The sequence below is a fragment of the Fulmarus glacialis genome, unplaced genomic scaffold (genome assembly GCF_000690835.1).
Source record: "Fulmarus glacialis isolate BGI_N327 unplaced genomic scaffold, ASM69083v1 scaffold41154, whole genome shotgun sequence".
In the NCBI taxonomy this organism is placed as follows: Eukaryota; Metazoa; Chordata; class Aves; order Procellariiformes; family Procellariidae; genus Fulmarus; species Fulmarus glacialis.
The window spans coordinates 13,400-30,462 of NW_009210697.1; the positions used below are offsets into that span (position 1 = coordinate 13,400).

General features: G+C 46.5%; 1 protein-coding gene across 1 annotated transcript; it reads right to left on the minus strand.

Moving 5' to 3' along the window:
* Positions 1-5,212: 5,212 nt before the first annotated feature.
* LOC104076402 (OX-2 membrane glycoprotein-like) lies at positions 5,213-14,461 on the minus strand. Its single transcript, XM_009577250.1, has 5 exons — positions 14,413-14,461; positions 12,423-12,758; positions 6,994-7,305; positions 6,316-6,461; positions 5,213-5,386 (listed from the first exon to the last, which is right to left on the minus strand). The coding sequence occupies exons 1-5, from the start codon at positions 14,459-14,461 to the stop codon at positions 5,213-5,215; spliced, it is 1,017 nt and encodes a 338-aa protein (XP_009575545.1).
* Positions 14,462-17,063: the final 2,602 nt, after the last annotated feature.

The window sequence follows — 17,063 nt, forward strand, 5'->3', positions numbered from 1 at the left end:
CCCAGCTCAGCCCTAGATGGAGAAGAGCAAGGGGTGCCCAGCAGGGGAGGGGTGATCCAGGGAAGAGGACAGCATCTTCAAAGGTGTGATGAGATGGACTAACATCAGGGAGAGGAAACAACCTCGAACAGACCAGGAGAGGCAAACTATGTGGCTGGGTCAAGTAACAGCAAAGCAAAGGACAAACTTTTTGTTGTTTGCAGCAGAGGTATTGCACTGGTTGATAGTACATCAGGTCTGGATCCCATGGACTAGAAAAAGAGCAAAGGAAGAAGAAATATGCTAAGGGAATGAAGGAAGCTGTAGAGAATCAAGTAGAGGGTCCCCAGACCTTCTCGCTTACCTTTCAGGAAAAACATCTGTCCCACTAGTGATGACTGGTGCTGTTTCCTGGCAGCTTCTGGCTTCAGTTTTTCCAAGTTGGCCTCCTAATCCATGTCTGCCAGTTCCACAGCAGAATGATACAGTCACAAACCTGAGACTAGAGGTGTTAAAACTTCACGATGGCCGTAAGTTCCTTCTGCTGGTCCAGAGACCGCTGGAGAGCCTGGTGCATCACCCCTCTTCAGGTTGGGATGTTATCACCCGTGACCCAGGATTTGTCCCCCCTTCTTTTGCATCCCAGTCAGAAGGTTTCCACCCCAGAGGAACCTGCAGGGAGCTCAGCACTTTCTGTTGGTGATGCAGTGAGCTCTTCGTTTCCCCATGCAGCCTGAGCTAGACTCTGAGGAATGCTTTCTGATTGTCTTGACGTGGTGAGAAATCTTTACAATAAAGATTTTCAGAAAGAAATATTGAAGTTATGTACATAGATAAATACTAAAGCATTGAGTAGAGAACTGACACCTTGCTTCTATTAATAAATCTTTTCTAGAAAGGAGACAGCCTACATTTAATACCCTTAAAATTAAACTGTTCTGAAGTAGATATGAAAAGATCTTCAGAAAACTATACTAGGACATTCCTCCTTTTCTCCTCTTTGTGTATAGGTTCCGGTATTTAGAGAAAAACCTGTAGCAAACAAAAATATTTCATTTTACTCAGCTGATGGGCAGCTAAAACCCCACCACATTCTCACTTACGAAAATAGCTACATTCCTGAAGACAAGGAAGGCTCAAGGCAAACTGGTTTCTTTAAGCCTAAAATGTTACCCTGGGTGTTTATGATAAGATGCTGGACATTCTGTAATTTATTTGAAGGATAATATCAAATAAAATATTCTGACTGAAAAAAAAATCTCTAATTTTTAGTCTAAAAGTGCAGGGTTTTTTCCTGCAAGCTTTTCATTGCATCTTAGTCTTACATGTACAATTTCAAGTGCTCTTTTACTAGACAAGCTGCCTTTTCTTCCCTTTTCCTTAGGGTGGTTAAGGACTGCAGCTTCTGACAAGTTAGGGAAGTCAAAACTCTGTTTGTATCGTGTATGGGTCTTAGACTGAGGAATCCCAGAATTTTCAGGTGGCCTTTTTCAAAGCTGAGCAGACTACAACAGAGTCCATCCGCAGACAGCTTGGAAAAGAGTTCAGTGCTCCTTTCACACACAGCTTTATATAAGCAAAGATGAAAGCAGTGGAGATATGAGAAGGCCCTTTGTATGGCTTCCAAAATACGAGTAATTTCTGGTATACTAAGAGTGAAAACAAAAATATGCTTGATTTTTATCTGCCTGGTTCGATAGTCTCATTTATGAAAGAGAAAAATGCACTCAATTAGTGTAATTCTCTTATTTCAGCTGATTTGTGGGGACTCAGTGCTGAAAACTGAATAAAAAAAAGTAGATTGTATTTTCTTTCATGTCTGAGTTCATAAGAAAATTTATTGGTGTGGTATTTAGTAGATGAATCATTCACCCAGGGTCATGCAACAGAAAAATGGTGAATGGTGCTTTCAATCTTCTATCACCAAAACAAAGTTCCTTTTCACTGTGTGGATTTAGTCCCATGCCTCTGCCAGCAGTGGTTTCAGGAAAAGAATATTCGTCCTATTTCAGCCAGTGACTTGTAAAACATCTAAGGGCAGCATTTCAGCTACATTTCAAAGTCACAACTTCAGCTGGAGCTTCTGGGGTGATTCCTTTACACCCTACCGCTCTCTTAGAACATGGAACCTGGTACCCAGGCAGAGAAAAATATGAACACGGCACATCTCTGAAACAGCCTGGCATGCCAAAACAGGAACCTGGACATTTTATACAGCCTGAGGACCCTTTATTATATACCAATATATATAAATATAAAATGCATAGTTTAAAAGGACACGGTCTTAAGGTCCTACATGAGTTAAAACCTTAACCCAACTTGCTAACATCAAGATCAATGGATCTCAGAGCCAAGAGGTGCAAGCTAAATAACCCCATTCGCTTTGCACGTTGCCCGGAGCCAATTTTACCCAAGTAAAAGGCAAGCAGGAGGGTGGCATTCCGCCCTGCCCTCTTTCCATCTGTTAGGAAAAATGATGTCCTGCATCGACACCACTGTTGCCCTGGGCTGGACAAGTTGCAGTGACAGGAGGTGGCCAAAGGCAGGCTTGGGTCAGACCAACAACTGCCCAGCCACGAGACAGGCAAAAATGTAGGCTTTTTGCAGTTTGGGTTGTTTTTTTTTTTGGTGATGGCAATAGTAGCTCAGAACATTCCTGTAGAGTAATCTTTGAAAATATGCTCTGCTTCCATTAACTTACAAAGTTAACCTGCTTCATATCACTCATACTGGAACAGCAAAATAGAGCAGTCCATTCCGCTTTAATTTCTTACCAGTTTTATTTTGACTTCTCAAGACCTATTCAAAATTTGCAATATTTCGTAGCCCAGATACTATTTATTAGAATAAATACTAAGTATCTGTATAAACCCATCTGAAATATAACCTTCGAAGAATTACTGCCAAATCATTAACAGAGATAACTGGGCAGACAAGCACAAGATAATCACAAAGAAACCTCAGAACAGCAGTTAGGATGTTATTCACCCACAGTAAAAACTTCTGATCCCCTCAGTTACATGCTTGTTTGTTCCCTGAAAGGTGGTTTGTGTCTATTTTGTACTCTTTTTTTTCCAGCTAACAGCCAGTTAATGATCCATAGTCAGTATGCTTACATTCATTTCATTGCTACATGAAACCAGACTCCACAGCACTAGCATATACCATTTTATGGAATTGCATTTTAGTAGCTGGCTTTGCATAGCATGAAGGCAAACACATGTATTGATTTTAAGTCTTCTGCCTTTGGATGTCATTTGCTGTTCTCCTTCTGATATTGTGAAAGACAAATAAACCGATAACGCCTTCGTTTCTTGTACAGCATTTTGCCTGTAAGCTACCAGATCCTCCTCTTTCACTCGGTCTCCAGTCCTGTTGTGCTTGTAAGAAGAAACCTGCAAGAGCTTTTCACAATTCAACATTCAGCTATAGTAAAAGAAATTACAGTCCCACACATAAACAGATACTTTCATGACTCTAAACCCTGCTTTCCCCAACTCCAAGTGATCAGCTTGTAAAAAATAATAGGTAATCTCTGCAATCTTCCTGGGTTTATAAAAGTTTCTTGCCAGCTCTTCCATCTGAAAATCCTTTTCATTACCTTTGTCCAGACTCCCTGTTTCTGCAAGAGACTGATTTCTCTTTTTTTAAAAAAGACCTGTTAGTTTAAACATTAGTGAAAACCATTTAAAACTCAAAAAAACCTCTCCAAAAACCCCCTGAAGTGCAAGTGCGGACCCTGCTGAGTGGTGAGGGTTGACACTGCACAGCCAGCTCAGGAGGAGTGCCAGGGGCTGAGCCCTGCCCTCTCGCCCCCCACAACCCACCGACCCACGGGAAAACCTGCTTGTCCCTCCCCCGGCCCCTTCCCTCACAGAGGAGGAGGAAATTAAGCTGCAATGGCAGGAAAGCTTGGATAAAATGCAGCTTCCTCCTTTGACAATTATGGGGCTCAGGAGAAAAATTCCTGATTGTGACGGTTGCAGCCAGTTCCTCTTTCCCCACACTCGCCAGCTGCGTTATTACTAAGCGTTAGGGAGGCTAAAAAAGTGTTTATGACAAGGACTGGGTTTATTCATTCTCAAGTCACCCACTTGCTTTCATTTCAGGTTACTTGGCTTTTTGACTACGACTCAGCCTATTCATCTGGGATGCACATTTGAAATAGATGGGTGAGGAAAAACCAGATGACATGCACTTGCTCCGGGAAGCCAGGAGGAGAGGAAACAGCCTGCACTGGCTGTCTTCATGCTGCCCACAAGACCACACCAGCCAGGTGGGCTCATTTCTCCTTCCCTGGGTCTACAAGGAAAGATTTCATGCACATGGGGTGGGATTCAGGGAATTACAAGAGAACTGCTCAGATCTGACGTACAAGTTGTAAGCAATGAATTTTAGCAATAGGTAAGACTTGTCGCTCTGCGCTGGTGTGTATCTGCCCACATGCAGCATGCACCCCCTCGCTCCTACCGGCCTCCTGCTTCCCACTATGCTCAGCTGCCACTACACCTGACATACCCCAAATCCACCAGGCAGCCTACTGCCCCTCCATCTACCCTTTTATTTCCCTACTTCCTCCTGCAGGTATGTGGGATGCCTGGAAACACAAGGCAGCTGTGATGGATTAGGGAAATTAAGAAGGAGGCTGTGGAAACCACAGAAGAAGAGGGGAGAAGGAAACATCTACTTGCCCTTTGCTTTTGCACTACTTTCTAGGAAAGGCTGGTGGAAGTTGGAGTCGGCAACTTTCTTCTGCCTGATGTCTCCTGGCTTGAAGCCTGTCGCTCCTGGCATCTGGGTTACAAGTTCAGGCTGGCTGCAGTCTCGGCCTCATCTCTTGTGCCCTTTGGGGAACAGGTTCAACACCTGAAGCTCACAGCAGTGCACTAGGCTGCTCCACGGGTTTTCTGCACCCTGGCTCCTGGCGGGTGTCTCCTTTGGCCCATCAGCAACACCTCCCAGGCCAGCACCTCTACAAAATGCTGCCCTGTTTCAGACTGTCCCCTACCCAGTTTTGAGCTTGCAATGTTAAAATATCAAAAAGGAATAAACATAACTTTCAAAACCCCAGAAAATACAAAACATGAGTTTCATTATGCAGATCTCCACAGACAGTCTGAGTCTCAAATAAATACTTTACAGTTTTTTCCTACAAAACGGAACATTATAGTGTAACAAAATAAATAAATATCTATTATAAGTCGTCCTTTTTTGTATTTCCCTTGGAGTGAAGTCACAGCAGGTTTGCTTGGAAGCCCAAGGTGCCATTGTAAGAAGTTTCTCTCTCGCACACATAGGGCGGGCAGGTGCTCAGGTGTTCAGCAGCGCGCCGGGGCACTGCGGGATCCCACCTGCCCGCAGCTCCGTACTGCCCGCACTTCTTGGCCTTGGTACAGGCAGGAAGGACCTAACAGAAGAGAGGTTGTTGGGGTTTTTTTCTTCTTCAAAAGATATGGATATTTTAAGCACAGGGGTAAAGATCCGGGCTGTGTGCATGACCAAATGGTCCTTGCTTCTCTCTGTGTGAGGGGAGACTAAAGTTTTCCCCTCGTAACACCGCCAGCAGGCTCCAGCTTGGACCTAGAGGCATGGCACCCATGGAAGACGACATGTATTGCATTTCCTCCCTCTGCTTTTTGTCTCCAAAACACCCATCAAAAGTAAGGGTGGACGCTCTGGGTATATCCCGCGAGAAGGCTGAGGTGCCTTCAGGACAAAACTGGGCTGCGATTTTCTGAAGCAATGCCATCTCACTCAGCTTACCCCCTCCTCAAGCTTGCCTCCTTCACCTTCTGTGCTAGGACAGCCTTGGTGGACAACGAGCAGCGCCTCGGCCCCTCCCGCAGTGCGGCACCCTTCCACACAGAGCCATGCTCTTCCTCTAAAGACCCCATTTTGTTTGAGATGCATCCTCGAAGCTGCTTCCTGGACGAGCTGCACTGGCTGTGCTGGAAGGAGGTTATTTTTAGGAGGTGCAAGTATGGTGCAAGGGTACGGCCACTGCTTGCACAACTATTTTGTGCATGAATATAGTAACAGAGTGACGCTTCCCCTACAGCATGACTTGTCATTGAGAAAGTGAATGTTTGTTAGCTGTCATCACTGTCGGGCGCCTATGGGCCAGGCTAAGCACCTTCCCTTTTCCCCTTCCGAGCGTGCTGCTACCCAGCTGTCTGGCTGGGGGCTGATCCCTTCGTCCCTCCCTGCCCTGGGTGCAGCCCGGGCTGGGCAGCATGCTGCCAGCTCCAGGGTGGCCGGACAGAGCCGGGTCCCTACGGCAAGCCCCGCAACAGATGTAGGTGAGCCCTGCAGCAGCCTGGGGAAAGGCGGACCTACCCAGCACGGCCAGGCTGGGTTTCTCTCCGGGTCACGTAGGTGCCTGAGGCAGTGGTGGAGGAGGCAGGCGAGAAGGAGGAGGGAAGTCAGGGGGACCAGCACCCCCACTGCAATGGCAATGGCTGGTGCCACGCTGCTGTCCGGACCTGTGGGGAAAGCAGCGGGTACTCAGTTTGTGCATGAAGAAAACAAAATAACCCGGACCCTTTTCAGACATTCCTTGGCCAGTCCCTGGGGTGAGACAGGGCGCATAGGGGCACTGGGAGCACATGCCAGCACACACACAAGCGGCACCACCAGCAGATCTGTGTTTGGGGTCTGATGCCACAGTCGGGCGTGTGGCACCCAGCCCCTTCCAGCTACCCAAAGCCGCACGTCCTCTTGGTGCGTCAGGCTACATGACAGGGAAACCCTGCAAGTCCTCGGCAGAGGCAGGAAGGCTGGGGCACATCACGGCGTACAGGCACTCGACAAACAGTAAGGCATTTTATGCCGTCGCCACGGGTGTTTGGATGCTCCTCAGCACCTCTTCCGTCCCTCCCCGGCCCAGCCTTGGCTGCTCTGCCAGGTGCCTTCCCCACCTGCCCCCTGGTCCTCGAAGGACTTTCCTGATCTACCCCAGGAGGTGTTTCGCGGTCTCCTCCCCGCTCCAGGACAGGAGCAGTGTGGCATACTGACCCTGCACCACGGTGTCCATGGGCAGGACCAGGGTCACGTTTAGAGAGGGGTGTTGGATCACGCAGGCGATGGGGTACTCCTGGAGGATTTTGGAGTGGGCGTGGGTGAAATTGCTGATGACAGTCACGGTCTGGTTGCTGAGCTGGACATGGTACTCCCTTGGTTTCTGCTGCAGGATGCTGGGAAGGTGCCAGGTGATTTTTGGAGCTGGTTTCCCTGTTGCTGAGCAGCTCATCCCCACCACTTTCTCAGAGTCTTCAGCTTTGTCTGGACCGGGTATAAGCTTAGCCTCCACTTTGGGGTCCGAGATGGCTGTGAAACACAAAGTGACAAAATCCGTTACTTTCTGCTCACATTTGAGCAAAGAGCATCTGAATTTACTATTATCTTGGAGGACAACCTTGATATCTAATCTTGCCTCCCCCTCCCCAAAGCCCCAGCAGTGACAAATAAACATGAAAGTGATCAGGCAGCAGTCTGGAAATGAAGAGCTTGGCAAAAACAGAGGACAAGAGGGTAGAAGCACCTGTGTTTCAATTCTGTTTTTAATGGCAGCACTGCAGCATCCCAGCTGAGAAGTGGTGATTATGGACGAGTAAAGAGCAGCAAGTAGTGAAACCATGAAACCACATGTCCTCCTCTCTCTGAAAGGGCTGAACTGCTTCAATGAGTCAAAATTCCTGTTTTTTTCCTTTAAATGTATCTGCAGGATTAGCTTTATTGCTGTTTGAGATGTGCAAGTTTGTGGACCAAAGGACTAAATGCATCTATTTATGCAAGACAGCAATAGTGAATTTGTATGTGGTTACACCACAGGATTTCACCTGTGGAGGTTTTGTGCTTGTACAACTTTCTTCCCTCTAGTGTTGGGTTTTGGGGGCATCATGGTATCCCTCAAAACCTTCATTAAAGATCATTTCTTCTGAATTCCTCCTTACCCTAGAAGATTTGCGGATGCTATCACGTTTAGTCTTAGTCAGCAAGAAAGATGAACTACAGGCATCATTCATGCTTACTCACTCACATGAAGCCTGCTTGTTGATTCCTATTTATATGAACTGTACTTGCAAGGAATAAAGAAAGGGGAGAAGTGCAGGAATCTGTTTCCAACCTGGGTAGAACTCCAAGGGAGATCTTAACACATAAGGACATGTCTATTCCCTGTGGAAGATAACCTATTTATTCCTCGGCCATAAAATCATATCATAATTTAGGTCAGAAGAGGCCTCTGGAGGTCATCTAGTCCAAGCCCCTGCTCAAAGCCAGTCTAATTAGCTCAGTTTGCTCAGGCCAAGATCTACAAAGGCATGTAGCTCCATTTGGGAGTGCAATCCACAGGTTTCCGTATAGCAGCTCACCAGCCTGCCTTCTACTTCAGTGCATGTGCTGATGGCATAGTGGTCCAAAGCACACTCTATTTCTAGGTCCCTGTTTCTGAGAATATTACTTTTTTTCAACCATTTAAGTGCAGTGGCAATTCTAGTTTCATTCAAGTCTGAGTTAATATGAATGCCCTCTGATTAAAAAAGCATCTATTACTATATTTAATAGTACTCCATGTGTATATTACTATTTACATAGTAAAAATAACAATGGTCAGCGCAATATTTATGCTGAAATTAATTTTTGTCCCAACACTAGCAAACATATCAGTATCATTTAGTGATCCTACTTTTAAACAAAAAAAATCTGGTTATTCTTCTTAGGAAAAAAATATTCTTTTTCCTTTTGGGATGTAAGTGAAGATTTGCATATGAATGAGCTGTAGAAGACACCGAATGATCCTGTGAAAGGGGGAAAAGGCTGGTGCCAGATGCATAATGATGCCTATAACCTCCTGGTACAATTCCAGATGCACCTCAGGAACCTGTCTGGATCCTCCAAGCCATAACTGCCGGAGGGTGAAAGCAAGACATTGGCATATGCCATCAGTTTTGGCTTTTTTTTTTTTTTTTAATGGCTAGACCTCATTTATTTACTATGGTTGTGCCTGCCTAGAAAAAAAAAAGTGGGTATTTCTCATTTTTTGCATCACCCAGAGACAGAAACTCAAACCCCACAGGGTTGATGAAACCCACTAGTGTTGTTCTGAGAGCAACAAGTGTGTAGGGGGATTTCGTCTGGAACTTCTCAAAATCTCCCATGCATGAAAAGGCAAGTGTCACAAACAGTTTATGTTTTGATTATTAAATGATCTCTGAACTTCTTCTTTCACTCACGGGATGCATAAAAATAACATATCCACCCACAGCATTGACTTCAAATATTAGGTTGCAACATCCAAAAGCAGTAAAGGAAAGCTGTCACAGATGTTTCCAGAGGGGATGAAAAAAATTGCTCAGTATCTTGGCAGAAACACGTGCACTCCACATCTGTTCTTGTAGCTAAGCAGTCCTCTCTCCTCCCACTTTGGACCCCAAAGAATGATTATCATGTGAAAAAAATCCTGTAGGGTTGAGCTTCCCCTTGGCAAGTGTCTGTAATAGATGCGTAGCCAAAACCTATAAGTGTTTGCATTTGCAGTGAAGTCCTGCTACACTGTTTGTTAGCGTGTGCCCACTGTTGATGTTTGATGCATACACTTACGTTAGCTGCTTCTTTGGCCTTTCATCAAAATATTTGTTTCCAGTGAAGAAGTACCTACAAGAGATGTTGTGCGCAAGTACTCGCTTTAGTAGCTCTTGCAAAGCAGTAATGCAAACGTTCCCAAATTCGAGCTGTGGCAGTGTTCCCAAGTATTTGAAAAAGGGACTTTCTAGTGAAGCTTTGATTATTTATAATGGTCTTCTGTAATTAAGGGGGGACTGTCAGGTCATGATGTGCTTTTTATGTTTAAAGGCTTGACAGTGGTCTTGGAGAGACTGATAAAAAATTTTAGGAATTACAGTATGCCTCGTGACAACAGAAAGCCTTCTCCAACCGTATGGGTGTTCACCAGCAACACTGTGCCTCAGTTTCCCTGTCTAAGAAACAGCGCTGGCATTTCTCTCCTGTGCTCGAGACTTCCAGGTGAATGGTGCCATCTACAATGAAGGCAGAAGGTCTCCGAAGATGGCCCAGCAAATGCCTGAGGAATTTTGTGACCCAACAAAATGTGGCACATCTCCCTCTCTCTGTATCTGCTCACTCAATCCCCTTCCTGGGTTTCATTCTCATCCTCTTTGGCGATGAAGGTCGGCAAAACATTTCCAAAGCAAAACGGAGAGGGAAGGGGAGCAGGCTGTTCAAAAGAGACCTGTCAAGCACACTTGAAACTATTCTGTTCCAAAACGGATTTTGCTACAGGGTAGGAAATTTGTGCTGCTTCTTGGGTTTGCTGTTTTCAGCCAGGCAGGTCTGAGATTCCTCCAGTCATACCTGTTTCCTTTTTCACAGTGTTGTATCCATTTCTTAGGTGGTTTCACTTCCCCTCGTCACGCAGCGATGGTGCCCATCCTGGAACAACCCCTCTTGCGAAGGCTGTTGTAATCGGGCAATTACCAGCTTGTAAACTCCCTGGCAGTCCCCTCTTGAGGACAAAGACATGGCAGCGTTTCATTTTCGGCTGGTGACTCTGCCTTGCTCACCTTGCCCTGAATCCAAAAAAAAATGGCTTCACACTCCGTCCCAGGGAGTCCTCTGGGTTTCTTCAGACAAGTTGTTCCCATCGTTATGAGTTGGGGAATAAGGGAGTAGGACTGTGGCTTTTAAGTGGCATCGCATAAATTAGCTTCAATGAAATGCACCGTATGTGAACCAAAATCATCTGTCACAGTGCGGAACGCTTAGTTTATTTATGGTGACCCTCCAGGACATGTTCGATAAAGCACGTTTCAGGGAGGCCACCATGACCCCCGTGAGCCAGCCCCTGGCAGTGGCCCGCCAGCCCGCGCTGGTGCAGCAGGAGCAGCGGGGTCATGCCTGCCCGTGAGAGAAGTGAAGCCCTTCTCAGTTGATGCTTTTTTGTCCGAGACGCAGGAAGAGATGCTTGTGGGAGTGTGGGTAGCAGCATTAAAACATTTTGTTTTTAAAGTACTGTTCTGCTAAAGGATGAATCATAGCCACAAGGCTGGTGATTTTGGGAAATATTTCTCCCACTTGGATAAAAAAACAAACAAAACAACAAAACAAACCAAATCTAACTCTGTGTTTAGATTTACATGATAAACAAGAATGGGATCTCTCTGCAAGGCACTTCCATATTTTCCTGTAATGTATAATCAGTGTTTACCCTCTGAATGACTCAGGGCTGGATGTCTTTAGGAACACCTTCCTCTTTATATCTGAAATATTGAGTGAATTTCTCCTAATTTCTCTTTTCTGCTCTAGGAGCTTTCCCAAGAGAGAGGAAAAAGAACTTTTGTTCCAGGCTTGGTTTTCCCTCATATTTCCACCCCCGTCTTTCCCCTGTTGTATAAGTCATCTTTTCCCTATACGCCAGGGGCATTTTTATTTTCCATGCGGAGGATTCCTGGCACATGGGTATGTGTGTGGGCATATGTGTCTGTGTTTTTGTCAGCAAAAGGTACTAGGGATAAACAAAATACTCTGCAGGGGTCATACCACCAGCAGCAGGTCCCAGACACTGGTATTTTCCACATGGGGCATGATCTTTGGCCAATGTCCCCACAGCAGAGTCACCGATGAGAAAGTCAGGAGCCAACAGGGTGTCCTCAGGGCATGTTTAATGTCTCAGCTTTCTTACTGGCAGAAAACCAAGACCCTCCCTCAAAAGATACACGCCTTTTCACTCTTGTTCCTTTTGAGTTCATCTATTGGTCTCTATTTCATCCTGTACTTGCTAGCTGATGATTCCATATGGAGGTGTCAAATATTGCCACCTCGACTCACGATTTGTTTTAACTCTCTTCTTGAAGCTACTTGATGCTGACCTGCACAAGATACTAATGTGGCAAAGCCCACCAGCTGCGCTGTATTTCAGCCTCTTTTTTTGCAACCCTTTCCTGAGCCCGGCCTAACTACTGTCATTTTTACTGTAGCTTCAAAATCAGCTTCCAGATACTCTGGTCACGCATATGCCGCTCTGCCTTTTGAATATTTTGAATTTTTAAGATTGAAGGCAGAGTAAGAAAAAAGTGCCTGATTTCCAGGCTGAGGATGCGAGAGCAGCAGTGAAAGGAAGCAGAGGAGCACGGGGTTCATGTTTGTGGCAGGCCAGCTGTCAGCGCAGCACACGGCCAGGGAAACTTGGAGGAAGTCATGGGTTACATGTCAGCTTTTGGATCTCGCTGTTGTTGACTTAAAGGGGAAGAAAATTAAAGAACTGTCGAACGTTGGCTTCCCATCAGAGATAAAACCAGAGAGGGAGGGAGAGCCAGAGAGGAAGCCGAGCCAGCAATTTAGCAAGGACCAGCGGTCAGGGAAGGGTTTTCCCAGGGAAAACAACTTGGTCCTCAGATGACAGCCTATATGCGATTACCGTGCCTTACCGTAAACCTTGAGACACATCCTGCCGGTGACAGCCCCTGAGGGGAACGTGTTGAAGATGCACTTGTAGCATCCTTCATCTTGGAAAGTGACTCCACGAAGGGAGATGGCCGAGGCTTGTAACTCACTCCGGGCAAAGCTCACGTGGCCGACGTAGCCCTTCGCTATCTTTTGGCCATTCATCGTACTGTAAGTCGCTATGTTGTCTTCAGCCCCATCCATCTCCTTCTGCCAGGTCACCTGTAGCACATCTTCTTTCGTGACTGACTGGCACGAAAAAGTAACATTTCCTCCTGCCCGGACGGACTGGACCTTTCTGTGCATCACCTGCACGGACCCTGGGGGAGAAGCGGGTGCTGCACTCAGCATTTCTCACCACCCTTCTGCAACCCACCCCCCAGCAGAGGCCCCCCAGCCCCTCGCCCTCACTCCCGAGCAGAGCAGCTCCAGAGGGTCTCTCTGCCCCTCCATCCAGGGAAAAAATGAAAACGCATCTCAAAAGAATTGCCCTGAGAGTTTCGCTGGACCTGACACTTCTCACACAAAGCATCTTGCCAGCCTGATTCCTGTGCTGTAGAGAGCACCAGCGAGAAAGGCAGCTCCAGTGTCAGGAGCGACTGATTTCTGTCTGCTAAGACTTGTCCCACGGGCACCCGTGGAGAGGTTCCCTAAACGTTCAGCCATGCTAATGCCCAATCGGGCACCGGTGCATTGCAGCTCTTTGAGCCCTCCTGCAGTGCAGTGAGAAGCAGATCAGTAAAGCTGCTAAAAATTCTTACATGTATCGCTATACATCGTGCATTCTCATTTGTCAGAGACTGACAAGTGAACAGAAAACCAGAAGGAAAAGGCAAGGTAGGGAGGATCAGTGGCAAACTGCACCCGTCCTCCTATCTCAGGCTTGAGGCCGTGCAGCTGGGAAGCAGCTGAGACCCTGCTGAAGGCCCACAGACGGAAAACTTTCATAGCATAAATGCCATGGTATTAAAGATTTCCAGGGAAAAGGAAAAAAAAAAAATCAGTCTCCTCTTCCAATTCACAGACATGTGTGGAAAAACTATTAAGGCAATCAAAATGGATGTTCCCAGGTTTGACAGCTCAGCTCCACAGTCCTCCTAGGATAATAGTTTTTAAAGTTTATTTGTATACACCAGTATGGGAAGGGAGATATCAGCAGGGACAGTTACAGCACTGAAAACATATAATTCAACTTACAAGAAGGGAAATATCTTTGCAGGTTTTAAAAAGGAGTGAGGCTGTCTGCAGTGCCCAGAGGTATGCTTGCTAACCCACCCGACAAAGCTCGCTCAGGTCCTGCCCCCTCCGTGGCTGTGGCCATGGCCAGGCAGACGTCCGCAGGAGATCAAGAAGCCAGCTGCGAAACTGTGCCAGTCATTTTGCTTTTTAGAGCTCCGTAGTGCCGTAGGCAGAATACAAACCATGACCATGAAAGCTAGTTTGAAACAAATTCAGGCTTTTCTACATGATTTTTAATTACAAAAACAAATGTAACACACCCACGCTTTTAGTGGCCTGAGCAGACACCTGCAAGCACCACATCCATCACTACAAGTAATTCTGTCCTGGCTAAAGCAAATCAATGCCATACTCTGACCCAAATCCCAGCCACAACAGGAGATGAAATCAAACTTCAGTCATACGGGTCATTGGGAGCGTTTGGACATTTGCCTGGTTTATGATTTGCAAATTGCAACAAGTTCGTACATCTGTTTGCAGCTTATAAATGCACTGGTGGTAAATTAAGGAGAGGATGCTGTCAACGCAACCAGCAGTGACACGCCTGAAGCCCCACACGAGCGGTGCAGTCGCGTGCAGTGCCACAGGTGCCCTGCCACCGCTGGGCTCACCCGGGGGATGCAGGGCGGCGACTGCAGCACCCAGCAGCGCAGCAGCGGCCGGCTAGCAGGGCCACAGAGGTCCCTAACGCCGTTACAGTAACAATACAGACAGACAGACAGACAAGGGAGTTACCTGCCGCAAGGGTCCAGATGCTGGAGAGGAGCAGACAAGTGACCATCATCTTAGCTGTGCCCTCAGCGAGATGAGCGAGCGACTGATCCATTAAGTGCGGCTTCCCCTTTTTTGTACACTTCACTCTCACTCTAGGGACATTCCCCCTCCCTGCACATACGGTAAGAGGCATCTCGTAAAAACCTCCTGCCCTCTGGTACTCAGCAGAATAATAAAAATTTTGGGGGATATGACAGCAAATGTCAGAGCCAGAAACTGAAGATTTTCCAGCTGGGCTGCTAGACAGATGGGGTGACGGGGTTACAAGGCTGGGTTTTTCACCAGTGCCTTTTCCATAAGGTTAGGTTTTCGCAAATGCCTAAATAAAAGCCCAAACTTCTAAGCTGGCTGAGCGCCCGATGGCTGTCAGTCTGCAAGGGGCAGGAGGAAAGGCCACCCTGGCCCTGACTCAGGGAAAGGAGCTCAGGTCAATAGTCATGCTGCAATGAGTAGTACAAATGTCCCCAACATGTAACTCAGAGGACCCAGTTAGGGGTCTGCACCCCATGTGTAAACCAGTGGAGACCCAGGAGCTGCTGATGCTGCTGTAACACAACTCTTTTTCCAGGTAAGGAGACCAGAGCAAGCCAAGCGCCCAACCCAGCGCCGAGGTCATACAATGCCTTGGGGAAAAAGCAGAGCCTTGGTCTCCCCTCTCCTCCATTGAGGTTGCCCCCATCTCCGCAGGTCCGTGCTCCTTCCCCAGCCCTCTCCCTCGGAAACACCTTGCTGTCCTGCAAGCACACCCATTCCTCTCTGCCCTCACCTGAGATGACACAAAAATAGCTCACACAGCCATTTTCAGTCATTGTTTTTGTGCCTTTTTGCTTTGTCATTTTTACGCCTGTGTTTCTCTTTTTCTGCCGCTGTGATCACGTTGCTGGAACCAACAAAACCCTCAGCCCGCGGGTCGCTCACATGCTGCGTGGTGGGCAACCAGCCGGCGAGACCTCATTTGCTAATCAAACTTGTTCTGGTAAACTGTGTTTCATGTTTCTGCTTTCTTATTAGATGGCTTACATTTTTGCAAATTCTTACTACTCCAAATGACTATGACTGCATTAAAAATGCTTTATTTTAGTTGAATTGCCGCACAGATTAACCTTGAATCATGCAAATAGGTTGGGGGAAGCCAATCATAACGCGACAAAAAAATTCTCGGACATCTTACACATACACAGTTCCTTCTCTCCTCCCAAGTGGTAATCAATTATCTGAAGATAGAAATGGCTCAAGTATCAGTATTCCTCTGAAGAAACATTATGGATGTGCTTTTGGGTAGGTTCAATAATTTATTCCCGTCACTCTGTAGACTGTGATTGCTTCATACTATTGTCTTTTTCCTTTGAGGTATCACATCTCATTTTCCTTTCCTTATTTTCATAGTTGCATTTTCCTGAAAGATTTCTGGAAGGGCATTCTGGCCTGACCAAAATATGAAATCAATGAAAAACAGTTCTTGTGGGGTTTGCCAGACCATTTTACAGCTATTAAGCAATGCAGATAGCTTCAACAGGCTCTGGACCAAGGCTCTGGACCAAGTCAGAGGGAAAACGGCCAGCTTTGTAATGGAGATTCACAAGCAAACATTTAATTTCTGATTGTCAGCCTCTCAGAACTTCCAAAACTGAAAAAAACATTGAAGATTTGCTGAAACTATGTCCTTTTGCACCAAAGTCCCCCAGCAGGGTGCAAGTGACCTATGCAAAGATTCATTCCAGGCTTTGCTGGTGTCCTTACCTTAGCTCTGCTACAATTTTGAAACAAAAAATTAACAGAAGAACTTTCCGTAAGCTTGCAGACACTGTTGATGAAGTCCTCATAGCTGAACTTCACCACTTAGTGATCACAAAAGGAACTGCACTCGACGTAAAAAAGAACTGCAAGCCCAAGTTGACGTATTTTTCTGCTCATAGGAAATATTCTTGTCAGCTTTAACCATTTTATTTTCTGCCAGAAATGCTCTAATTTTCCAAAAGCCCTTCCAAACAACCCTGACAACCTGGAGGCTGCTACAGCAAATACCTTTCAATAAAGAGCAAACCTTCAGTCTTAGCAACATCCAAGCAAAGGATAGGGATAGCTATTGCGGTTGAAAAAATGTGTTGACTTTGAATTGTTTACAGCATCCCCTACCTGGTGATAAAGAGCCATCTACGCTGGCTGCTCCTTCCAGGTTCTGCCTCCCCCCTGACAGCTCCTGACGCCCCAGGGAACCTGGGCATGCAGGGACCTCCCTCCCAGCCCACCTGCCTGTGTGTCTGCATGCACATCCGACTGCTGCAGCACCTCTTTCTGACCCCCCCTTCCTCCGGGGACCAGCCAACGTCAGCAACAGATTCATTACTTTAAACATAAGGCAGGCAGGAATGTGAGGTCCACTGATTAACCCCACTACTTATTTCAGTTTTGTGAGTGTATCATCTTTAAGTGCATTTATTCAGACAGTTCCTGACCTCTTTATCTTTGCATAGACTTTTGGTGGATTACAGACCTCCTCCTTGCTTGTCAGTCAAATCCCATGCTCTCCTGCTTCGGTTGCACAGCAGCTTCTTTTCTGAGAACTGCACACCATGCCTGAGCTTCAGGCACTTTCCAAAGCCAGTGAAAGC